Source organism: Tamandua tetradactyla, chromosome 15 (assembly GCF_023851605.1).
Source record: "Tamandua tetradactyla isolate mTamTet1 chromosome 15, mTamTet1.pri, whole genome shotgun sequence".
In the NCBI taxonomy this organism is placed as follows: Eukaryota; Metazoa; Chordata; class Mammalia; order Pilosa; family Myrmecophagidae; genus Tamandua; species Tamandua tetradactyla.
Window position 1 is genome coordinate 43,494,943 of NC_135341.1, and position 26,385 is coordinate 43,521,327.

At 36.3% G+C, this 26,385-nt stretch overlaps 1 protein-coding gene across 5 annotated transcripts in view; it reads right to left on the reverse strand.

The window, feature by feature from the left end:
* Positions 1-1,455: 1,455 nt before the first annotated feature.
* ABHD5 (abhydrolase domain containing 5, lysophosphatidic acid acyltransferase) overlaps positions 1,456-26,385 on the reverse strand; it is a 36,154-nt gene continuing 11,224 nt past the window's right edge. For 4 of the 5 annotated variants that reach the window (XM_077129629.1, XM_077129628.1, XM_077129626.1 and 1 more), the window contains exons 3-7: positions 24,889-25,261; positions 9,510-9,664; positions 7,214-7,325; positions 4,366-4,552; positions 1,456-3,766 (exon numbers count right to left, since the gene is read on the reverse strand). In XM_077129629.1, the coding sequence (XP_076985744.1) occupies positions 3,677-3,766; positions 4,366-4,552; positions 7,214-7,325; positions 9,510-9,664; positions 24,889-25,261 (917 nt within the window). In that variant the 3' untranslated portion in view covers positions 1,456-3,676. The remainder of the gene's footprint in view (positions 3,767-4,365; positions 4,553-7,213; positions 7,326-9,509; positions 9,665-24,888; positions 25,262-26,385) is intronic. The other variant, XM_077129630.1, reaches the window with a different exon arrangement.

Below are 26,385 nucleotides of genomic sequence, written 5' to 3' on the forward strand. Positions count from 1 at the left end.
AATTTTCCTGATTTGTTTAAAAGAATCTGGGATTTTCTAAGAATTTAACCATTTTACCTTTGTTGGCTTGGTAAAAAAAATAGGCACTTGAATTATTAGATTACATAAACCAACATGGCTCCAACCAGAAATGTGAGTAATACACTCCCAAAGAAGGCAGCTGCTTCAGAAACAATGTACCAGCAAAATGTTACACATTTTGTTGAATGCTCCCCCTCTCTGCTGAGTTATTCATTGGCTTACAAATATGAGGCTATTTCTTCCATTTCAAATTAACAAAATATCTCTTAACCCTGCTTCCTCCTCCAACTATTTGTCTTCTTTATAGAGAAACTCCTAAAGAAAGTTGTTTATACTGGCAGTTTCCAATCACTCTTCCTATTTTTTTTTTTTTTTTGCGGGGCGGGAGGTGCATGGTCTGGGAATCAAACCTGGGTCTAAAGCATGGCAGGTGAGAATTCTACCACTGAACTACCCTTGCACTACCCCCTAGTTCCTTTCATTCTTTAAATTCCTATTATGGAATTTCCAACATGCCTAAAAGTAGAGTCGTAGAACGGTGAACTCCTACATAAACACCTATGTATCCATTACCCCATTCTATCATAAAATTCTGCTGCTTACATGCATCTATTTCCTGCTCTGCCTTTTTTTTCTTTTACTTGAATGTTTTCAAGCAAATTCAGTTACAATATCAATGATGACTACTTCAGTATATTTCTAACTGATAAAGGCTTACAAACAGCAAACATGGTCACTATACTGATATTTCACCAACAAAATTAATAATTTCTTAATATCATCTAATACTTAATCATTTTCCACTTTCTCCAGTTGTATAAAAAATGCCTTTTAAGTTAGTTTTGTTCAGATCCTAAGTTCCTAAAGACTCTCCAGTCTTTAGTACCACCACCACCACCTTAATTTTACACTCTCAACTTGTTGAAGAAACCGGATCATTTGCCCTTTGGAATTTTGTACATTCTGGATTTAGCAGGTTATTTAACATGATCTTTCTAGTAAAGTTTAGTCCTCCTTCCCCACTGTTCTTTCTCAGGGTTCTTCTGACTATTCTTGTTTATTCTTCCTAATGATCTCAATACAAGAAAAAAAAACTTCTTGTTTTATCAGGATCTGGTATACCCCTTTCAAACATAAAAAACATACATGGAGACTTTTCAAAATATTTACTAAATAATATTCTGAAACCAACCACAGGCAAACTTTTCTTGAAAACTGATTTTAGAATAAGGAATAAAACAGAAATCATTAAGCAAGTGGTGTCTAGAGAATGAATGGGAACAGGTAAAGCCAGGTATAGAGGACATAGCATTCCCTCAGAATGCCAAAATGCCAAACAGATATTTATGGAATACTCACTGGACTCACGGTCCTATAATAACTATTACAAACAGACAAGCCCACACTAAAGACTCAATAAAATATAAAGCAGTCTTGTTATGGCTATCACAGTAAAGTTTATTCTGTATAATAAAGTACACTGTGTATAATTTAGTAAAGATCAAATACTGTTAAGAGATTTTTTTTTTAAGAAAATGTTTAGCACCCATTGTATTTTCAGGATTTAGAAGATTGTGACCTTATCTGTTTACTCCATCTTCCCCAAATTGCATATCCTATGTCCCACAGTAAAATTAAACTTTTTAAAAAGAGTTAAGGTACTTTTCAAATAAAGCAAATTCAGTTGCTAAGAAAATAAGTTCCACTTTACATTTGGGTACATTTTCATTCTGAAAATGCATCTGCATCCAGAAACTTCATTTACTCAGTGAATCAAGTAACTTCCCTCCATGGTCTGGGACCAAGTTTCCTATGCAGAGAACTTCCTGCCCAGCAAAGTATTATTACAGGAAACTAGAGACTATGTCAAATAAAAATACAAAAATATTACCCAAATTATTTGTGCTGCTTATAGCCTTGAATCTGGTCAGCAAACAGACTGAGAAGTAATGGTTATTTTAGTTCTTAGGGTAGAGAAATCTGACAACACATCTTGGCTTTCATGTTACCTTTCTGAACTAACCTAAATAAACTGACAAGCGAAACAAATTGTTCATTAGGAAGTCTGTTTGTGTTTCAGTATAATTACCTTTTCTTGTATAAGAGAGATAATGTGGAAAATAGAATATTAGTTCTTTCTGGCAGCTAATCAAAGGTAAGAGAAGCTTATGTTTCCCAACAACTACAAATTTCCTAATTAACCATTTCAAAATACAACAGCCAAATCATTAAATTATCATTTGCTCCTAGTTCACTATTTTTATTCACATTACTGTCTTTCTTCTAGACAAGTAACGTTAAGCAATACATAAGGCAAAGATGCCTTGCTGCTGACAATCCTATTAAATTTTATTTTGTGGAGGGTCTTCTCAGCAGCAATTTACCATATGGAGTTTATTTTCACAGTTTCAAAGTTTTCCTCATTTTAAAACTGTGAGAAAGTGCTGTACTTGATAGTAGTTATTGTCAAATAATTCACTCAAGTGATACAATTTTTGTAATATAACTTCAAGTATGTAAATGATTTAATCAACACAAAACTCTTTAAAAATAAATACAAATGCCAGCTCATCTCTGGTGCCATGAGATGTAACAGTAGCATCCTTTTTTCTTTTAATGGGTGCACAGTCCGGGAATCGAACCCAGGTCTCACATATGGAAGGTGAGCATTCTACCACTGAACCACCTGTGCACCCTCAGCACCTGTTTTTATATTTCAGTGGTAATAACAAAATCCATCTTTAGCCCCCATCTACATGAGTTAGATATTAATGAAAACATGATATGGCTTGGCTTACTGGAAGGTAACAGTCTTAAAACTTCCTCAGTGAGGAAATCTGGTTTGCTACATCCTGGTTCATGGAATAGAATAGTGTTAATAGGGAAAAAAGAAAAGACTTTTAGTTAAGGCTTCTCAGTATTTGAATCACTGAAGTATTCAAAATCACTTGATTAGATATGTAGAGTTATATCACACATAGAAAGTTCCAAGGAGTTGTGCTGTTGCAGACTGTATGTCAGGGATCACATTTAAAATATTGATCCATGGCTTCTGCAGTCTTAAATATAGGACAGAGGAAAGAAAAACAAAATTAATGCTAATGACCAACTCCCCTTCTTCTAACTTAAAACCTGTATTGTTGCTCCATTTCAAAAACAAAGTAAAGAGTTCTAAACAACTGACAAATTTTTAAATAAAAATGCGATAAATCTGGATTAGCTCTATCAGTTATTAGACAAAATATGCATACAAAGGAAATAAACTATATAACAGACCCAGAAATCACTTCTTTAAATTGGCAATATAGATTGCAATATAAAATGTACCCAAATAGTAAAATTAGATAGAAATTTAAAAATTTTCCAGTTGAAAAACTACAATTTTTCAGTAATATCTGACAGACAAATACCTTTTATTTAAAGCTATTAGGTTGAGAGATACTGTAAATTTAAATTTTGTGTAGGAGAAAGGACACCTGTTTTTCTAGAAGGCACTAACTATTTAAAATTTGCAAACAATTTCAAAAAGAAAACATGTATCAAGTACAGTAAAGAAGATTTCCTGGTTCTTGTGCTGTATTCTTTACTCTTCATTGGAGACAATAAATTATTGCTGAGGAATCGCATAAGTCACCATGCTTCCCCCTCAGTGTGCTCAGTCCACACTGTCACAGATCTCCTTTACTTTTTGGTTGAACTCCTCTGGTTGATCTGCATACACATAATGTCCTGCCCCAAGAATGGCCTGTGGAAGGAAAAGCATTCAGGTAGTCAATGAGTACAAGTATTTAATAAAATATAATGATCAAAACAAGACCTATCATAAAACTGAAATCTATATTTAAATAAAACACAAGGAAAAGAAATAAGCAACACTGAACTGTAGTAACTACTATGTATTTCCATCAAATAAAGGCTCTGAGAATAAACAGAAAAATCTACCCTATTTAAAAAAAAAATTTAACATGCAAAAATCATTATGTCTAAATTGACCACAAATGATAGGTCTAACAAAAAAGCTGAAGACAATAAGAATGTGCTGCCTTGTGAGGCTGGAGTCAGCTGAGGTGCTATTGGGCCAGTACCTCTTTTGATCTCTCCTAACTCCAAAATGCTGTGGCTCTAGGAACAGGAATGACCCCTAAGAGAGGTGGTCGCTGTTTGGACATGAAGATGTATTAAGGTCAACCCTACCACTATCACACGTAATATGAGGGTTCTGACTGAAGCTGCAGGTAAAGCTCAGATGTGAAATCACAGGGATGATGTGAAACCTCAGTCAAGGCAAAGATAACAAAAAGACTTCACCGAAAACTGAAAACAAAAATCAAGCCATGCACTTACTATCGTCTTCACATATGAATGTGGTCGTAATGACTGGATACTGGTGCCAGAATTGCCATCTATGCAGGATCGGGCGCCATAGATCACCGAAATGGGAATGTCAGGGTGCATTTTACCAATTCGTTGGAGCATTGGTCTTTTTGCCCATCCATAAGGAATAGTCATATTTTTGAAAGCTGTCTCACCACTTCAAGGGAGAGGAGAAAATCACATTTGACTTTTGGGGATTAGTATGTATTACACTCTCACCTCTATCAAAATGCTCATATTTACCTTCTCTTACATTTAAGAAAAATCTCAGCTTAAGTTAAAAAAAAATTTATACTAGAAAGTATAAGAAAGAAACACTGCAGAAGTTATATCATTGCACTGTTAGGTACACAAGGCAAGTCTAAATTCTAGTTGACTTGAAAAAAATTATCTTCAAAACCAAACATGTAACCCTAATTCTTTATCAATTAATTATTAAATTATTTCTTGTAGGGATAGTTAAAATATGATATTTTACCCTGATTTCAAACTGATTTCAGCAATTGAAACATCTCAAACATTTGCTAAGGGCTTATGACACCAGCTTTTTATCTGCCAATGGCAAAACTCAGATTAAATATTCTTTGCAAACTCCCAGAATAGTACATTTTGCTGTCATTTCTATTACTTTTGCAGTACCAGGCAGAATTACGGATTGCCTTTTATGCAGAATTCAAATTCCACCACAAGAAAGACAATAAACTAGGGCTACACAGCAACATGGGACCATGAAATGTGTATAAGTGAACAGTAAATGCCAGGACCATGGAGAAGAAAGGATGACATTCCTGCAACAGAACTACCCAAAACTATTCAAACAGATCAAAGTGTTGAGACCTGCTTCATTAGTGCCGACTACCTAGTGAGTAATAAAATATCACTTTCTCAAGGACCCCAGCCTTCTAGCCTCCCTCACTTTTGGCAGAGACCCTTTAACATACTTTATTAAAAAGATCAAGGCTATACTTTACACCTCATAGGTTCCATGGCCTTGATATTTTTAATAAAGTAGATGGATACACTCTCTGTCAAAAGGGAGAGAACATAAAAAGGGGTAGAGGGAGAGAGGCTCTCTCGTGTCTCAATCTTCACTCATGTCTCCATCTTCAAAAAGAGGACATACCACTTTTTGTTTTTAAAGAGTAGCCCATGACTCCAGAACTGCTGAATCAAAATCTTAGATATACAGGCTCAGGAATCATATTTTTCACATGTTCCCCCAGTGATTCTGATGCCCCACAGATCATGAGAACTGGAGGTCTCACGTTCACATTCCATGTTTGATGCTCCTCCTAGCAACTCGAGGGCCTTGTCTTTCAGTTTCCTCCCAGCTTCCTACTGTATTCAGACTCTGTGTATTCCACTTGCATCTTCCACCTAACACTCTCAAGTCATATACATATATATGTATAAACTTTTTAAATCGTATTACATAACATATATACAAAGCAAAGAGAGAAAAAGCAATAGTTTTCAAAGCATCTTCATCAAGTAGTTCAGATCCCAGAGTTTGTCATGGGCTACGATACGATCCTCTCAGATTTTTCCTTCTAGCTGCTCTGGAATATAGGAGGCTAGAAGGAATAAATATTTTTTTATCACCACAATAGGCTTTTCTTTTCTTTTTTTTGTGAAAAATAACATACATACAAAAAAGCAATAAATGTTAAAGCACAGCAAAACAATTAGTTGTAGAATATATTTCAGAGTTTAGTATGGGTTACAATTCCACAATTTTAGGTTTTTATTTCTAGATGCTCTAAGATACTGGAGACTAAAAGAAATATCAATTTAATAATTCAGCGATCATATTCATTTGTTAAACCCTATTTTCTCTATATAACTCTACCATCACCTTTGATCTTTCTATCCCACTCTTTAGGGGTATTTGGGCAATGGTCATTCTAACTTTTTCATGTTGGAAGGGCCTGTCAATAATAAGGGGTAGGGAGATGGAACTAGCTGATGCTCTGGAGAGGCTGGGCCCTCTAGGTTTCAGGACTTATCTGGTCCAGGGACCCATCTGGAGGTTGTAGGTTTCTGGAAAGTTACCCTACTGCATGGAACCTTTGTAGAATCTTATATATTGTCCTAGGTGTTCTTTATGATTGTCTGGAATGGTTTTCATATATATTTCTAAATAAGAAATACCTTTGGTTGGCTCTCTTGTTCTCCTGGCTAGTATGCTTTCTCTCTACTCCCTTCAAATTACTGTCAAAATGTACACTTCTATCCCAACCCCTCCACCCAATCTTCACTGCATCAGCAGTATTTCACACACTGATCCACAAACACTGAGGGCTTCTCAAAGGAATAGGAGTGTAATCATCAAATGAACTTGGAAAATGTGGCAAATGCAGCACAATAATCTCCTATGCACTTGGGAGATTTAATATTCTTTGGAATAGTGTAGGTTCTAAGAAGATTCATGCTAAAGAAAACCACTTACATGTGCTTAGTCCACATTATGTGGAACATTCATAATCTATTTGGGAAAGGCTGCTTTATTGTGAAATTCTTTCTCTCAAGACTTAAATCCTTTCCTAGAAATGCCCAAGACAAAGGCTTTCTCAGCTTATCCATAAGCACTTAAGGGGAAGAAAGTACATCTTACTTTTGAATCCCCCAAGAAAACCCAGCACAATGTTTTATATAATAGGTACTTCATGAATAGATGAGTAAAGTAAGAAGTATTAGGCATTTATCCTTTTAAGTTTAGTCATTTAACTACTGATAAACTCTTCTGGACTTTTCACCTGTTTCCCAAAAAGAAAAGCCTAAAAAACAAACACAGGAAGTTTAAAATCATAACCCGTACCTTGGAGTCTGTACATTACAGTGGTAGATATATTCTGTCACAGTATCATCTTCAAACATTGAAGAATATTTCCGCTTGAAATCAGGTCTTAAACGTTGTACTAGACTTAAACCTATTTATTAGGAAATGAAAACATTTAATGGTTTAAATTATAATTAACTTATAGTCTAAATAATATAGAAAGTTTTAGTGTTTGCTTGTTTGAGTGCTTTGTACATGTATTTACATATAATATATTTGATATGTAAAAAGATATTGTGCATGAGAGAGACGTGGGTTCAATTCCTGGAGCCTGCCCATGCCAAAAAAAAAAAAGATATTGTAGGTGGGAAAAAAGCACAGATCCTAGGAGTTGCTCTCCTCAAGTTTCCTAAAGAAGATTAAACTAATTAAAGAGTGTTTTATTATTAACTCTCAGGTGTACTTTAGGAGCTCAAAAAGACATAAGTCAAACAAGTTTGTTAAAACTTGTTTCTGAGGGAAAATAAATTCTATTAAACATGGCAGGGAGAACAGCTCACAAATAAAATTAACTTATTTTTCTTCCATAACTACAACACAGCATCTATATGAAATAGATTGGGATATATAAAAGTTCTGTGGGAAAATCAATTTAGAGTTTCTGCTTGGGACACTAGCAACATTTCCTGGCAGGCCATCCACAGTGACTCCTACAGCCCCATTCTCTGAAGGTGAGAGGCAGGGGCAAGGAACCCAAAGTAAAAGAAGATGAGGAGCTGAAGACTTTTTCTGATTACTATTTTCCATTCAGGAATTCCAGGAACTGGTCGATTTCCCTTTCTGCTATCACCACCCATTATCTTAGCAAGGCTTTACTTCTTCACTGACATTATCTTCCATCTCTAAAGGAATTACATAGTCCCAACAAAAATTTCTTCTACATCAACTCCCATGTACAAGCAATAAAGGGAAACAGGGTGTGAGAGATTGAATCATGTAGCCCGGGGGCGGGGGGGGGGGAACACCAAATTTTTAATTTTAATCCATTTCTGAGGAATTTTATAGGACCTCTAGAAGATGTTATTTTTAGTTACAATGTGGCCCAAGTGAATGAGGCCTTAATCCTATTATTCGAGGTTTATGAATAGAAAGCTATATGGAAAAGAAGCTGGAAGTCAACAGAACCTGGAAGGGAAAGGAAAACACACTGTAACATGTGCACTGCCATATGACCAAAATCAAGGACTCAAGGATCACCAGCAGCCAGCCTCAGAATGCCAGTCTTCAGGGAAAAAGTATTACTTTTCTGACACCTTGATTTTGGACTTGTCTTAGCCTCAAAACTATAAGCCAATAAATTCCTGTAGTTTAAGCCAGCCCACTGTATAGCATTTGGCATTTGTTTTAGTAACTGGGACACTAAGACAGAGGATGAGACTTTAAAAGTCCTCTCTCAGGCAACCTCCTTTCTCATCATTGTCTCCTTATTTCTTTTTTCTTTTCTTTTTTGGGTGCATGGTCTGGGAATGGAACCTGGGTTTCCCACATGGAAGGCGAGCATTCTACCATTGAACCACCCATGCACCCCTTCCTTATTTCTTTTTATACTTTATGTTTCCCATGATTTCTATTGGTGTACCTGTGAGTCAATAAAATCCATTTATATTTCAAGGTTATACAGACTAAATAAATGGATGAGGGGGAGGTAGAGATCAAATCATCACCATCTGTTTGAGTGAGAGAAGAAAATTCTGGTGGCAGTGGGGCTAAGGCAGAGGAGGTGAGTGCGAAATGACCTTAAATCAGACTAAACACAAGTACCTCAAAATATGACAGGAAATATAAATCAAGAGTACCCCAAATTTTGGAAAAGTTACCTTCCTAACACTGTTGAGATTATGAGGCAAGAAAGTAATCTATAAGTAGGGTGGTGAGGAGACCATCAATTGACCAACCATCAATTGGCCAAGAGCCACCAACAGATCAACATACCACACTCCTTCTCCCCATGTCCTCTGCTAGCAGTTATACTTCCTGAGAGACACTCTTCTTGTTCAGCCTTTTTCAGCAGTGTTCCAGGTTGAAGAACCCCATCCTCAGCATTTCTTTCTTTGCTTTGCTAATCACTTATACTGTTTGCAACACAAAGACTCAACTTCAAGGTAAAGAGCTTGATTTTACTCATCTTTGTGCACAGTCTAATACTAATTTTAGGAGGAGGAGTAAAAAGTAAGTTTTGTTTGTTTTTAAGATTTTGATGAGCAAAGGTAATTGGTAAATACTACTCTTCTGCTAACCTATAAAACTTTTGTTTTCCCAGGGCATAAGCACTTACCAAAAGGGCCTGCAATCCTGAGGCCAGCTAAAGGGTTAAAAGGAGTCAATGCTGCTCCCAAGGCTCTGATCCAAACGGGAATTGGTCTGTCTTGATCAGCAAGGTCTGGTCGTTCAGGAAAACCCCAAGGCTCCACTAAAATAAGATGATTAACCCTGTTGGGAAATGAACAGATTTCAGTTCATGAGCAAATTCACCCTAAGACTACAAACAACTAACAACATTTATAAAATAAAGGGAGAATGAACCACCTTTGAAAACTCTCACATTAAAGAGAAGACTAATGGCTGAACAGGTTATAGCATGCTCTTATTATATATAAACTTTGAGAAGGCAGAAAGAGGGCTTTATTTTTTATATATCTAAATCTGGATAGTAAAAGGATGCATGAAAGTAGGGTATGTGATACTATGAGATCATTCTTGAGAAACAAGAAAAGAGGGTGCCTGTTGTTTATGCTATATCCTGTCAGATGATAAAGATCATTGCCCACTCAGGAAAACCCAATAGCCCCCTGTATGTTGTAGATAACAATGCAGAAATGACTAAAGATTAACATTATACTCATAAAGTAGCTTTAGATACCAACTAAGTTATTGCTTACGAATCAATTGTTCCTAAAAATTAAGAGAAATTGGGACTTTAGGTGGATTCAGGAGGACTTTAAATAAACTTTCCACAAACATAAGGGAGATGTAAAATGGGCTACTTTTAGGATTCAGGAATTTGATGAACAGGAATACCAAATACATCTACCCTACTCATGACATCAGGATATACTAGGATTCAATTCTGCCTATAATCCTTTCCCAATTTTCTTCTTTACTGACTAAAAAGCTAGAAAATCTGTAGCCCAACCTCATATAAAAATTACTCTGTATCACTAAGAGTTTCAGTTTTTCCATTTTATGAAGGCTCTTTCTGATGAGGAAAAGCCAGAATTATCAGCTGTATGTACATCCATGTGGCTTATCATAGTTTCACACATCAACAAGAGTCTACACAAAGTGTAAGGGTCCTCCTAAAGCAATGCAATATTCAACTGTAACCAAAAACAGCCAACAATTGCCAGCAAAAGTCTCTCAATGATGAACCATCAATGATATTAAAGTCACTTTCCAAGTCATAACTGAAATGAAAAGGTAAAGAAACCAGAACACAGTACAAATGGTTATTATTCTTTATATAAGATGCTTTATTACTTCCGTCAGCACAGATAAGGATGAGTTAGTAATGAAACCACTTTTTCAGACACAAACCTTCACAGCATAGACTCAGAGCATAGAGCATTAAGGGCCCTTGGAGAATATTCAATCCAATCTTTCATTTCAAAAATGAGAAAGAGGCAAAGATGCACTAAGTGACCCCCCCCCCCCCGCCCCCAGGATGCAAAACTACGTATAGAGAAACAGGGCTAAAACCCCTATTTCCTGAATTCAATATATTAATAGATGCTGATAAGCCATTAGGGCTTCTCTCCTAAGAATAAGCTAAGCAACATAAAATAAAACATATTAATAAAGGTAAAGTCTAATTTTTATCAACTCTGGGCCAGTCCTAATACTATACTCTAGATTTAAAAACATTGAAAAGATAAAGGATTTTTCAAGGTGGGAAGATGGCATAGTAGAAAGCCATAGGAATCAGTTTCTCCACCAGAACAACTACTAAACAGGCAGGCACTGTCTCAATCAACTATTTCAAAACTCTGGAATCCAGAACACTGAACAGAATCCAAGGAGGGGCAGGAGGAAGAGGCTGGTAAATTATGGTAAATACCAGTAAACTGCTCTTTCCACGCAGCGGTTACCATCATCTATCTGTGCTCTGCGGGCAGACAGCTTACTGGTGCCAGAGAGGCATATAAAAACCTTCTTTTCTGAGATCCAGGTGGTGAGGGGCAATTGATGATCAATTTACTTTTAGTTACTTCGGATCACTGGGAGCCCAGTTCTGAGGGCAGCCATTGTTCTAAGCAACCCCAGTAGTCGAGGAGACTAAAAGATGGTATGCCCCCTCAGAACCGCAGAGGACAGGTAAAAAGCTGCATTTGCTGGGTAGGGACCAAGTCAAAAAAGCAAGCTTTGGGGAGATGTGGAAGAAGCTAGGCACTCTTCCTGGCCCCTCCAACATCCCCTTCTGAGGGGAGTTTGGAGCCAACCAATGCCCCTTTATGGTCCCTGGCCTTTTGCATCTGGGAAAGACTGACAGGAAACTGCTCTCCAGCATGTCCTCACTTTCAGAATTTTCCCTCTAGGAAAAGGAAAACAAAAGAAAACAAAAGTGGTGTAAGAAACAATTGAGGTGGACAACCTGGAGCAAAGGCTTACCTGCCTTAAGTCTGGCAGTGGAATGCCTGGAGAGGGAAAAGGTCTGTTTCCTGAGAAGTAGGGGCTAGGAGAGGAGTGGGATGGGGGTTGGGCAGCATTCAAACTCCATAAACCAGGGAATTCCTAAGGCTGCCAGCAAGCATATGCTCAGGAAAAGACAACAGGCCTAGAAAAGATAGGGAAGATCCTGTACTTTGTATTAGCCTTGGACTGACCATCCTGATAGGAGGGTTGAACTCTGACAGAAAGCACCAGCCAATGCAAAATCATTTGCAAAAATGAGGAAAGGTATTTTTTGCTTAGGTTTATTTGGTTTTGTTAATTCCTGAAATTCAAGAAAATCTTTCATATGATCAACTGGTTACAAACCCAAGAAACAGATATTCTCAGGGTACCAATCCCAGAGTTAACATTAAAAAACATTAAAAGGCACAGTGTGCAAAAAAAGATCACAACACAAAGAAATAGTAAATAATGGCCTATACAAAGGAAGAGGATAAAACTCCAGAAAACATCAATGAAAAAGACCAAATGGTGGAAATACAAGACAAAAAAACAGTCTCTTCAACAAATGGTGCTGGGAAAACTAGAAAAGCATTTGCAAAAGAATGAAGATGGACTTTTACCTCATACTATATACAAAAATCAACTCAAATGAATCAAAGACCTAAATATAAGAATCAGAACTGTAAAACTCCGAGAAGAAAACATAGGGAAACAATGGTTTCTTAGACTTTACACCAAAAGCACAAGCAACAAAAGTAAAAACAGATAAATGAGGTCACATCAAAATTAAAATGTTTTGCACATCAAAGTACTTTATCATGAAAGTAAAACCACAACCTTCATAATAGGAGAAAGGACTTGGAAGTCACCTGTCAGATAAGTGTCTAATCCAGAATATATACAAAGAAATCCTTCAACTTAATAACAAAAAGACAATCCAATTAAAATTGAATAGACATTTCTCCTAAATATGTACCAATAACTATACAAAAACGGCTACAAACTTGTATATAGCTTTTGTATCAAATAGCATGAGGAGACAGGAAACCATCAAAAGTTGGGACATCTGATCTCCTTTGCTTTATATATTCAAAAGTGTGTGGGGGGTGGGTGGGAAAGAGAGATAGTTAAAATGATTGCAAAACTTTAAGATCCCTTGGAACTTTTGCCAGTGTGGAGGAAAATAAAAAAGAACTTACATTAAAAAAAAATTGAATAGACATTTCTGCAAAGAATCTATGCAACTGGCCAAAAAGTACATAAAAAGATGCTCAATATCATTAGTGAAATGTAAACTATAACCACAATGAGATATCATTTCACACGTACTAGAATGGCTATACTTTAAAAAAAGGAAAGTTACAAGTGTTAGAGAGGATGTGGAGAAATAGGAACACTCATTCATTTCTGTGGCAATGTAAAATGATGCAGCCACTTCTAGGTATGTACCCAAAATAAGTGAAGGCAGGGACATGAACAGTTATTTGCACACTGATGTTTGTGTTGGCATTACTCACAATTGCTAAAAAATGAAAACAATTCATGTCCATCAACTGATGAATGGGTAAGTAAAATGTGGTATATACACACAATGGAATATTATTCAGCTGTAAGAGAGATGAGCTTTTGATACATGCAACAAGATGGATGAACCTGAAGTCATCATCATTTTGAGTGAAATAAGCCAGACACAAAAGGACAGATATTCTATGATCTCACTGATATGAAATAATCAGAATAAGCACACTCATAGGGTAAGAATCTAGAAATAGGTCAACAGGGATGGGGATGGGGGTAGGAAATAGAGAGTAAAGGCTTAAAATGTACAGAATTTGTATTGGGGAGAATGGAAAAGTGTTTGCAATGTTTGGTGGTGGTGAGAGCACAACGTTGGGAATATAATTAACAGCTCTGAAATATATATTTGAATGAGGTTAAAAGGGGAAATGTTAGGTTGTATATATGGTATTAGGATAAAGGAACTGCACAACACAAACAACGAACCCTAAATTAAATCTTGGACTATAGTTAACAGTACAAACAAAAATGTGCTTTCATCAATTGTAACAAATGTACCACACCAATGTAAGACATTAATAACAGGGTGTTCTATGGAAACCCTGTATTTTATGTATGATTTCTGTTTAATAAAAAAAAAAAGCTTTTTCAAATCTCTTGTACTCAAAACTAGACCAAAGAATAGAATGTAACTATGAGTCTGTGGAGAGAGAAGTAATATGTGAAAGTTCCATATACTTAGTGCGCCTTCACTGCCTACAAGTTTTATTCGAGACTATTTGCTAATAGTATATAGGAAGAGGTGAAAAAATCAGTTTTTATTTTTAAATGGCAGATGCTATTTCTTATATTTTGGTCCATCCCTAAATTCCTTTTATTACAGCCCACAGTGAGATTTGCAGTGGTAAGGTCGGGGGTGGGATGGGGAACATGCCAGGGGTATGAGCAAAGTTAATGAAACAGCCAACTAGTAGAAAGCAGCAAAGATTCATGTTAGAATAGGGGGGAATAATGGGTAAAATAATTGGGGAGATTGAAATACTAGTTATCAGTGAGAGGGAAGGGTAAGGGGTATAGGATGTATGAGTGTTTTCTTTTTCTGAAGTGATACAAATGTTCTAAATATGATCATGGTGATGAATACACAACTATGTGATGATATTGTGAGCCACTGATTGTACATCATTCATGGACTGTATGTGTATGAAGATTTATCAATAAAATTTTTTTTAAAAGATTCATGTTAGGAATCAGCTATAATGTTCCCTATTGATTTACCTTCTAAAAAGAAAAATGAACTCTTTATTAAAACATAGCCTACCCTAAAAGACTTTTGCAATTTTTTTTGTAAAGGGAACTAGCCTAGCCTGCTCTAGATTCTTGCTAACCTGCTAACTCAAAAAGGAGAAGCACAAAAGAAAACTTGTGGGAGGGAAAGTTTCATCCAATTCTAGTTAACTGATTGCTTTGGCTTTGCCTTAGTTTTAGTCTGCACTGTTTAACATGGATCTTCAAAATATTGTCCCTAGGTAAAATGGCAGTTAAAAAAATTTGTAAAGTATATACACTACAAAAATGACACTTTACTTATACCTCCACTTGTTCAATCTTGTATCTTTAGTACCTAGCATGGTGCTCAGCACATGGCAGATGAACGTAAATTTAAGGATTATTATATGTTTCTCTGTTTCCTTTTAGTCCTTATATTTAAGGATATAAAAATTTTATAAAGTATGATCATAGGAGTTAGTCCAGTTTGGATTTTTCTGGTCCCCCATATGACATTAGAATATTACTGCTTTTTCTTATAATAATTTTCTAGGTCATTACTCATCAATGGTAGTGAAATTCATTTAGGATGTCAGAAACGGTTTATTTTTAATACAATAGTATAGTTTAAAATAGAAAAATACATCATATAACAGATATACTATTCCACAAAACTTTTGTTTCAGATACCCACTTACATATAGATAATTCTTGCTAAAAGTATTGGTCAAAAGAGTTTGAAAATACTTTTTGAAAGCTCTACAACGTCTAAACTTTAATTATTTATCATTTGCTTCTACTATATGTGAAAAACCAGAAAATAACTGTTGCTTATTTTTGGTTGTAAGGATTTAAAATGAGATAGGTTATGCAAAGCACTTGGTACTCTCACATAAGAAGTATGTTGTAAGTCTTAGCTAGTCATAGTAGCAAAAATAGGATGACTTCTAGAACTGAATTTATTCCATGGAGCATGGGAAGATAATGGCCAAAACTATGTGGGCAGCTAGTAATTTAACTTTTATTTTTCAAGAAAGCCTGTCAGAAGTTTGGGCTCATAAAGTATCATAACCATGCACCAAGACCAGACTCTAAGGCTATCTTCTCAGGTCTTCTTTCAATGAAAAGATTATCATTTAACTTGGTAGAAGTTATTTGGTTCTAATGAATATAATGTAAGAATGATAATTATCTAGAGTCTACCCTCTAATATTCAAAAAAACATAGTCTGATAAGATTATTAGTTCACATCTGGGGTAAGTGGCAGGTTTAAATCTAGCCAAACAGCATATGTGAGTCATCCTATCAGGTATCATTGTCTAGAATCAAAGGCTGATTCAACCACAGGAAAAACAGCAAACTCGCAGAGCAGGAACAAAAGAACAGCACATACTTTTCAAAACAGAAAGAGGCATTCTTCTTAAGGTTAGCCAATGGAATAGGTCTTGAGGCTGAAGATGGTAGGCAGATAATACACCAAGGCAAAGCCAGTACACAACAGCTGTTCCAACACACTGGGACTGCTGAGTCTAAATGCCAACCAGGGTATATAAAGTGTAACCTTTATGAGATTTAAAGTCACTCATGAGCCAGAAATGAGGCAACAAGATGAATGATCCTACTAAGAACGAAAATGTACTAGGGAGTCTATAGGATCTACATTTGGAACAAGGAAAGGAGCATCACTTCCTGATGTCAGGAAATGGAAAGAGCTCTAGTCACTGCACAAAGGAGGCATTCTCAAGATGAAACTGGCCTTAGGTATCTCCTACTGGCTCCCAGCCACTTGGGGGGAGTATGGGAAAAGCCCAGAAAACAAACTAAATACCTCCAGCTTAGGTCTAAGTAGAAAAGCCTTCCTTCTCAGGAAGGGCTGATGAGAATTGTTCAGTTCAGGTATGTACAGTCAGGAGACAGAATCAGGCACTGCCAAAAGGGAAAAAAATACATAGTCTAAAAATGAAACAGCAAGACCAGACCATAACATAATTTGTTATTTAATTCATTTGTGATAAGATGATGTGAAAACCTTTTACTGGAGAAATAAAGATTGGTTGTGACCTCTTCTGTTATAATTTGGGATGGATCTCTTTGTTAAACACTTTTTAAATTAATAAAAGTTTCTGTAGTCTCCTTTTCCTAAGATTTTAACAAATAGGTATAAAACACAGTATCTGTATGAGCTCCAAAGCAGCAGGGGCCAGAAGGAAAGAACAATCAAAAGAAAGAACTAGGTATACTGACTGAATCAGGAATCCTCCTAGGACAAGGCCTTGGCAACTTCTATTTCCATAGCCTAGAATGCTCTCTTTCCAACCACTGCTGCCTATCTTGACTGCAGCTCCAGCTTCACCTCTTTAGGATACTGTTACTGGGCTCTCAGACCAAGTCAGATTCTCATCAAGAGTTCTCAAAGCACCACCCACCTCCTCTTCACAGGACTCATCACAGATGTCACCCTACTTATGTGACTATTTAATCTGTAGCTCTTCCCCCAATAGACATTAAGTCTTATTAACACAGGGTCTCTATGCTTTGTTTCCTATCGTTTACCACCAAATCCAGCCCATAACATAATACCTGGCATACAACTGATGGCTGTATGAACAGGGAACATGATGAACTATAGGGGTATTTTTTTAATTAAGGTCTGATTAGCCAGCTATTTTTAAAAGATAGATAGGACTGGAGCCCAAAGGTCTCTTTAGGAATTTTATTTTCAAAGAAAAAGAATTAAAATAGTCCAAAACACAAAGTCACTCAACATTATTTAAACACAACCAACCTGCTAGAATATAAAGTTAGAGTATTTCTTTCATTACCGATATTTCAATAGTGGAATCATCCACACACATGTACATAAAGTATCACAAAAGCTTAGTACTCAATTCTTAATCAATATCAGGAATCTGGGGGGAAATATGGGATCACTGCCATGAGTTATGCCATTAAACAACTTTTCTGAACAAAGAAAGTTTCTGGTTAGAGCCATGTATGCTGACCTAATCTGGCAAAAATTGGTCAGTTTTTATTTGCTTTCTATCACAAAAATCCTTCCTTAATGATCACATTAAATTAGGCATTTTTATTCATCTCCTCAAACTTAGAAAAATGAACAAAGATTGGAAGAATGGGGCTACCCATAAAATATATGGACAGAAAAAGGTATGGATTGGGGCACTTAAGTCCCAACAAATAAGACAATTTTGTTTTTGTGAGTTGGTTTTTATCCTTCATCCATAAAAAAAAAAAAAACAAGAATGAAGGGGCTCTAAATAAGTTGTTTATTTAAGAGGGGGAAAAAAGTGATTACAGTTGTCACATCTAAGAAAGGGGAAAAAAAAGATATTCTCAAAGATCATCTGGAAAAATAAAGAGAGACAAGAAAAGAAGCACAGTGAGCAAAAGAAATGAACTGACTGCCAATTAGTTTCCCTTCCCCTCCCTCCCCATAAAAACTTCCTGAAACTCAAAGCTTCATTTTAATCTCATCACAGCATAATAAAAATGGTTCCAGGGCCATATAAAGAGTGGGTAAAAGATATTAATTGAGACGAGGTAGTTCTGTAATTGCTTAGTTGATATTAAATGGACAGCTGTATTGCATTTGAGGAAAACAAAAATGTGTGTGTTAGGAAGATCTTCTAATTCAGGTAAAACATTCCAGATCACACAAATGGGGACCCTGACACCATCAGGTCTGCTTAGTGTGAGTGCAGACTTGAAGAAAACCTAATGCTAAGTCTCACTTGAAGAAATACTTAACGTTAAGCCACACTTAATATAAAGTTTGCTATAATTATAAACACACTTCTAGTAACCAACTATATTTAAACTATGTTTGGATCTGTGAGTCTACTAAATAGTTCTATTGCCCATAAAATCATCTATTTAAATCTATTTAATAGATTTAAAGATTTAAAGCACCTATTTAAATTTGTGTGAATCTGTCCAGTCAGGTTCAAGCAGAAAAGATTTTCCTAAGGCAAGAAGTTAATAAAAAATGAGAAACATTAATAGCAATCTGAATAAACATGTAGACAATGAGGACTATCTGCACCAAAGGAGAATGATGTGCATTATAGGAAATAAAACATTCTTATCTACCTATTCCTTTCCTCTGCATTAAAAGAGAAGTATTGGCTCAGCAGGCAAGAATGCTTGCCTGGAATGCCAGAGGACCCAGGTTCGATTCCCAGTGCCTGCCCATGTATTAAAAAAAAAAAGAGAGAGAGAGAGAGAGAGAAATGCCACAAGGGAAACCATCATGAAAAGCAAAGGAAAAAATGCTAGGGGGAAGAGGAGGCCCAAGAGATTGGTAACTCCTGTCTTCTCGTGCTATGGGCTACCTTGAGGTATTATGTAGTCTCTAAGAATAGGAAAAAAAACATAAACTTCAAAAAAAATCTTATTTTGCAGATTTAGCACACTTAAAAATTAACTAAAGTTGTTGGTTCAAAAGTTTAGTTTATTTCATTATACAAAATATACATTTTATTTACTTATTCTCATTATCTTTTTTATTAATTAAAAAAAAGAAAAGAAATTAACACAACATTTAGAAATCATTCCATTCTACATATGCACTCAGTAATTCTTAGTATCATCACATAGATGCATGATCATCATTTCCTAGTACATTTGCATCGATTTAGGAAAAGAACTAGCAAAACAGCAGAAAAAGATATAGAATGTCAATATAGAGAAGAAAATTAAAATAATAATAATAATAAAAATATATATATATATAAAAAGAAAAAGAAAAAAACAAAAACAAAAGATACAAACAAACAAAAAAAAAACTACAGTTCAGGTGCAGCTTCATTCAGTGTTTTAACATAGTTACATTACAATTAGGTATTATTGTGCTGTCCATTTTTGAGTTTTTGTATCTAGTCCTTTTGCACAGTCTGTATCTCTTCAGCTTCAAGTACCCATTATCTTACCCTGTTTCTAACTCCTGCTGGTCTCTGTTACCAATGATATATTCCAAGTTGATTCTCGAATGTCAATTCACATCAGTGGGACCATACAGTATTTGTCCTTTAGTTTTTGGCTAGACTCACTCAGCATAATGTTCTCTAGGTCCATCCATGTTATTACATGCTTCATAAGTTTAGTCTGTCTTAAAGCTGCATAATATTCCATCGTAGGTACACACCACAGTTCGCTTAGCCACTTGTCCGTCTCCATCTCTTTGCAACTGTAAACAATGCTGCTATAAACACTGGTGTGCAAATGTCCGTCTGTGCCTTTGCCCTTAAGTCCTTTGAGTAGATACCTAGCAGTGGTATTGCTGGGTCGTAATCCATTCTGCCAGTCTATGTCTTTTGATTGGGGAATTCAGTCCATTAACTTTTAGTGTTATTACTGTTTGGATAATATTTTCCTCTACCATTTTGCCTTTTGTATTATATATATCATATCTGATTTTCCTTCTTTCTACACTTTACTCCATACCTCTCTCTTCTGTCTTTTCGTATCTGACTCTAGTGCTCCCTTTAGTATTTCTTGCAGAGCTGGTCTCTTGGTCACAAATTCTCTCAGTGACTTTTTGTCTATAAATGTTTTAATTTCTCCTTCATTTTTGAAGGACAATTTTGCTGGATATAGGAGTCTTGGTTGGCAATTTTTCTCTTTTAGTATTTTAAATATATCATCCCACTGTCTTCTAGCTTCCATGGTTTCTGTTGAGAAATCTACACATAGTCTTATTGGGTTTCCCTTGTATGTGATGGATTGTTTTTCTCTTGCTGCTTTCAAGATCCTCTCTTTCTCTTTGACCTCTGACATTCTAACTAGTAAGTGCCTTGGAGAACGCCTATTTGGGTCTATTCTCTTTGGGGTGCGCTGCACTTCTTGGATCTGTAATTTTAGGTCTTTCATAAGAGTTTGGAAATTTTCAGTGATAATTTCTTCCATTAGTTTTTCTCCTCCTTTTCCCTTCTCTTCTCCTTCTGGGACACCCACAACACGTATATTTGTGCGCCTCATATTGTCCTTGAGTTCCCTGATACCCTGTTCAAATTTTTCCATTCTTTTCCCTATAGTTTCTGTTTCTTTTTGGGATTCAGATGTTCCATCCTCCAGTTCACTAATTGTAGCTTCTGTCTCTTTAAATCTACCATTGTAGGTATCCATTGTTTTTTCCATCTTTTCTACTTTGTCCTTCACTCCCATAAGTTCTGTGATTTGTTTTTTCAGATTTTCTATTTCTTCTTTATGTTCAGCCCATATCTTCTTCATGTCCTCCCTCAATTTATTGATTTGGTTTTTGAAGAGGTTTTCCATTTCTGTTCGTATATTCAGCATTAGTTGTCTCAGCTCCTGTATCTCATTTGAACTACTGGTTTGTTCCTTTGACTGGGCCATATCTTCAATTTTCCGAGCATGATCCATTATTTTCTGCTGGTGTCTGGGCATTTGATCAGATTTCCCTAGGTGTGGGACCCGGCTAGTTGAAAGGTTTTTCTGTGAAATCTCTGGGCTCTGTTTTTCTTTTCCTGCCCAGTAGGTGGTGCTCGTGGCGCTCGTCTGTCTGCGGGTCCCACCAGTAAAAGATGCTGTGGCTCCTTTAACTCGCCAATCCGAATCTCGCAGTCGGCCCGGGAAACCGCGCGTGGAGGGGGGGGTCGCCAGCCACCGCGGCTTGGGGGAGTACCGGTCCAAATTGCCCAGCTGGCCCGAGACGCCAAGCGTGGCGGGAGGGCTCCGCTATCCAACGTTCCCAGTCGGACCGGGAAGCCACGTGTGTGGAAGGGACCCGATCGCCAGCCACCCCAGCCCGGGAAAGAGCGCGCCCCTCGGGTATCTCACCGCAGCGGAATCTCCCTGCCCGTTCAGCCATTCCAGAATGGGGTACACTGTCTTTTTGGTCTCTGTCGTGGCTCCGGGAGCTGTTTTGTATTGTTTCGGTTTCTTTAGTTGCTGTTCTGGAGGAGGAACTAAGACCCGCGCGTCTTACTAAGCCGCCATCTTCTGTCTCTCATTATCTTTTTCTTTCACACACAAAATGATCCCAACTTTATTTCCACTGTAACTTGCCTTTTTGGGACACACTAACAACTTTAAGATGTAAGTTAACTAGCCAAAAGGCATGAAAACTGATTATTTTTCCCTATTTATATTTGACAGTTGAAACCCATTTTTCCTCCCATGAAGAAATTAGAGAGGTATAACACAACTAGATGCTATCTCTTGATACTCTTATACAAGATGGAAAGAGAAAGCAGAGAAAATAACATATAAAGGTCTAAGAGTGAATTTAACTTATAATTCTCTTTTTCATATTCATCTACTCAAGAAATATTTACTGGGCGCCCACTATGTACCAAGGCTGGTTAACTGACCAACTGACTTCATTCATGATTTGGGATATTTGGAAATGCAGAGAATCTCATTATTTTGAAATTAACTTGTATTTAATAATTTAAATTGTACGCAGTTAATATTGGCTTGAATATTCAATACACTCTGTTCATTTCCACTCAATATTTTGTGGCAACTAGCTTAATCTAAACATGCTAATTATTTTAAGTATTTTTATATCCACCTGCTGCTAATACTCAGTGGTTCTTAGTCCTGAGACAGTACTCTAGTTTTATTTCTAGCATTAGGCACAGACATTCCAAAAATTATTACCTAAAACACAGTTTAATGCAGCAACCACTGGCTTTGGTTTAAATACTTGCTCTGTCTGACATGTCACTCAAATATGCTGCTTTTCCTTTCACAGATGGTTTCATAGATGGTTTTAATGTAGCAATTTCCTTCTGAACACCCAAGACACTTTCTTTCTTTAGAAGATTTCACAACTGCAAATGAACATCTCAACAATGACTTAATCAGTAGATAGTCATGAAGGGTCAGGATTCTAAGACTCAGGAGTCTTATGACCAGGGATTCATAGTCTATCCCAGAGAATCCCTCTTGGGGGTAAACTCCACAAAACAGATGTATAATAAATACCTGAAGAAAAACAAAGGAAGCCCAACATCCGCAAATCATCCTGCTGTTTTATACCAGAAAAGTATTTACTTCCTTCTCCTTCCCCTACAAACACAGCTATGTGTATTTCACTGAGAGTAGGACACAATAAACATAATAATACCCCAAAAAGCCAACTAAAATAAATCCTGGGTTTCTTGTGAAAGACCAGGTCTGCCAGTTGACAAGACTGCTTCTGTCTACCACATGTAGAACTATGAACTCTCTAGAAAAATTACATGTAAATGCTAAAATTTAGACAAAGAATCTGTACAGAAAAAGTTGGCTGTTACAGAGGAAGGAAACCTGAGGTACACAGGCTGGTGGAATTCAGGTCAGATACTGTCTGTAGTACACCTGGAGTTGTGCAATGGGCAGCCTCAGAGTTTGTAATGCGCTCTGAAAATAACCTTCATTATCCCATGTCATTCACAGACCTCAATGTCAAAGCTGGTTGTAATTTTGGAATTAAAAGTTAGTTCAACAGGGGGTGCACAGGTAGTTCAGTAGTAGAATTCTTGCCTGAGAGGCAGGAGACCCGGTTTCGATTCCCAGCCCAAGCACCCAAAAACAAACAAAACAACACTGTGAACAAATTTCCCTATAGTATATACATCATATATCTGCCTCTGTGTGTGTGTATGTATAGATTGAGATACACATACACGTAGGGAGATACATTTAAAAAAAAGTAAGCTCAATGGAAAAATGCACTGGCAACAGAAACATGCTGATATTCATTTTTGTTGCTGTTTCTTTCCAAAAGATGAGCAAAACAAAGATAAGCTTTTCTTCTACTTTTTTTAAATTCCCAAATGCAACCTCTCCTCAGAGTAACAGCATAAGTATTAGGAAATAGCATAAGAAAATAAGGTAAAGAAAGAAGAACGCTAGACAAATTCTGAAGCAAACACTCATTAACTCAATAACTCTGAAAAACAGTTCTAAAATGATAAAAATTAGGGCACAGTATAGTTGAAAACCATGATACACTATATTGAAATATTTTCTATAATATAGAGAGGAGGAAATTAAAGCTTAGATGTTAAATGATTTGCTTTAAGTTATAAAGATAGAACTTCTAACTCTTTTTTTTTGGTTAATAGAATGCAATTTATTATTTTTTTTCTTTTTTTAAAAAATTTTTATTAATAAAACTAATCAACATACTACATGAACATTCTTAATGTATGACCATTCCATACTTGGTGTGCAATCAGTGGCTCACAATACCATCACATAGTTGTATATTCATCACCATGATTGTTTCTTAGAACATTTATATCACTCCAGAAAAAGAAATAAAAAGAAAAAACTCATATATACCATATCCCTTACCCCTCCCTCTCATTGACCGCTAGTATTTCCCTGTACCCACTTTATTTTAACATTTGTTCCCCCTATTATTTATTTATTTTTAATCCATATTTTTTACTCACCTGTCCATACTGTAGATAAAAAGGAGCATTAGAACAAGGTTTTCACAATCATACAGTCACTTCGCAAAAACTATATCATTATACAATCATCTTCAAGAAACATGGCTACTGGAACACAGCTCAACAGTTGCAGGCACTTTCCTCTAGCCTCTCTAATACACCTTAAGCTAAAAAGGGGTTATCTATATAATGTGTAAAAATAACCTCCAGGATAACCTCTTGACTCTATTTGAAATCTCTTGGCCACTGACGTTTTATTTTGTCTCATTTCTCTCTTCCCCCTTTCAGTCGAGAAGGTTTTCTCAATCCCTTGATGCTGAGTTCCAGCTCATTATATGATTTCTCCCCCACATTGCCAGGGAGGTTTACACTCCTGGGAGTCATGTTCCACAGAGAGTGGGGAGGGCAGTGAGTTTGCTTGTTGTGTTGGCTGAGAGACAGGCCACATCTAGAACTTCTCTTAACCTTCTGATTTCCCATTACAGCTTACTATAACTTAAAAAGTTTAGGAAAAGCCTACTAGACCCACAGATTTAATGATAATAATTATAAGCAATAAAACCATCATTTTTCTTGTGGCTTAAATTTTATACATTCTAATAAATAAAAAGTCCTTTCCCAAGCCTTCTACCAAAGTATATATAATAGGAAAATTCAACATCATTATTTCAATTACTAAGTACAGCATCAGTTGTGGACATTTGACCTATAAAATCCTTTAAAAGAATGCCTGTTTTGTACGGCTCACAGCAACAGTTGCCAAAGATGGGAACCAGGACTAGCAATCAGATGTTACGTTTATAATTTCCCTCTTCTGTGATCATTACTTACCTTGATGGATACCTCAATGAGTAAGCAGCAGCCAAGAACCCACCCAGGTTGTGTCCAAGCAAGATCACTTTGTCCAACTTTAGGGCACATCGCCACTCTTCAATTGATTCCACAAACTGGTTCTCCACTTCTTCTGCATCACTGTCAAACCTGGGTCTACTACTTCGTCCAAAGCCCAACAGGTCAAAAGCATAGACAGGCCTATTGGTGCAAAGATCTCCAAAATTTAGTGCCCAGAGCCCAAGACCCCCTCCAAAACCATGGAGGAGGATAAGTGGGGTCCTATTTGAAATATTATGAGAGAATTTCAGTGTCCATATTTTATTTCCATTAGATATATGAACAGGTTCTTTTTTGTATGAGCAGGGGACACCTAATGAAAACAAAAGAAAAATTCTGCTTAGCTTCACTACTTCTGAGAAGGAGAGTACTCTCAGTAAAATAAAAAAAGAATTTGGTATTCAGAAACATTCTTTTAGCCTTTATTAATTCACAATGGCCCTAGTAAATACATATTTTATTGAAACCAGTAATTCTTAATGACTATGTTTTACATCTAAGTAGGAAGACCTACCTCAGTCACTCAGTAAATACCTCCTGTGGCAAAGGTTTTTTTTGGTAACTTATGTCATCTCCTTAGAATTCTTTCCCCATGTATCAAATGAGGGTATGACACTAATTGAGAGGGGTTTTGTTGTTACTGCATCCATTATTCTAGCTCTGCAGACAATAACAAAAGAATACCACTCTGAATCTGCAGCATACTCGACAGATTAAGAATTGAAGATTGAGGTCAGACTTGAAGAAAAATTTTTCCCTAAAAAGTAATCATTTAGGATTAACAGTATCTGTATTAACATGCAATTTATATCTTCAGTCCTTTCAAAATTTAGCAGAAAAAAATGGCTCAGGATACAGTAGGAACTCCTCAGTATGAAGTGCCAGGTAACATGAGTTCAAGTCTCACAAACTCCTTAGAAAATGCAAATAATCACGATTTTGTAAGTAAAACTCTTAATTATCCTCAGTGTTATAGGATTAATACTTTAAAACTCTCCCCAAATTGACCAAAGATGAAGCTAACTTTAAATTCATTTACATTAAATTTATTAAAATGGAATAGCTAAATATTACATGATGTCTTAATTATATGTACATAATACATCTGCATTGTCCAAAACACAGGTGAACCAGGAGTTTCTGCCCTTTAATTAAGAAATAATCTCAGGTTTTGCTTACAGATAGTGGCAGCAAAAAGGAAACAGCATTCATTCAGAATATCAACATAGCCCAGGCCCCCAAGGGGTAAATTGCCACCAGTTTAGAAAAGGAAGCATTAGGGCCAAGCCAAAACCACTTCATTATTTTGGTGATGGATACCTGCATATTCTTATAGAAACCATCTGTAATAACTATTAGAGAGCTCATAACATTCTATCAGTCATTGACTTTGATGGAACTAATAATTGAAGCAGAAGCCAATTCTCACTACTACTT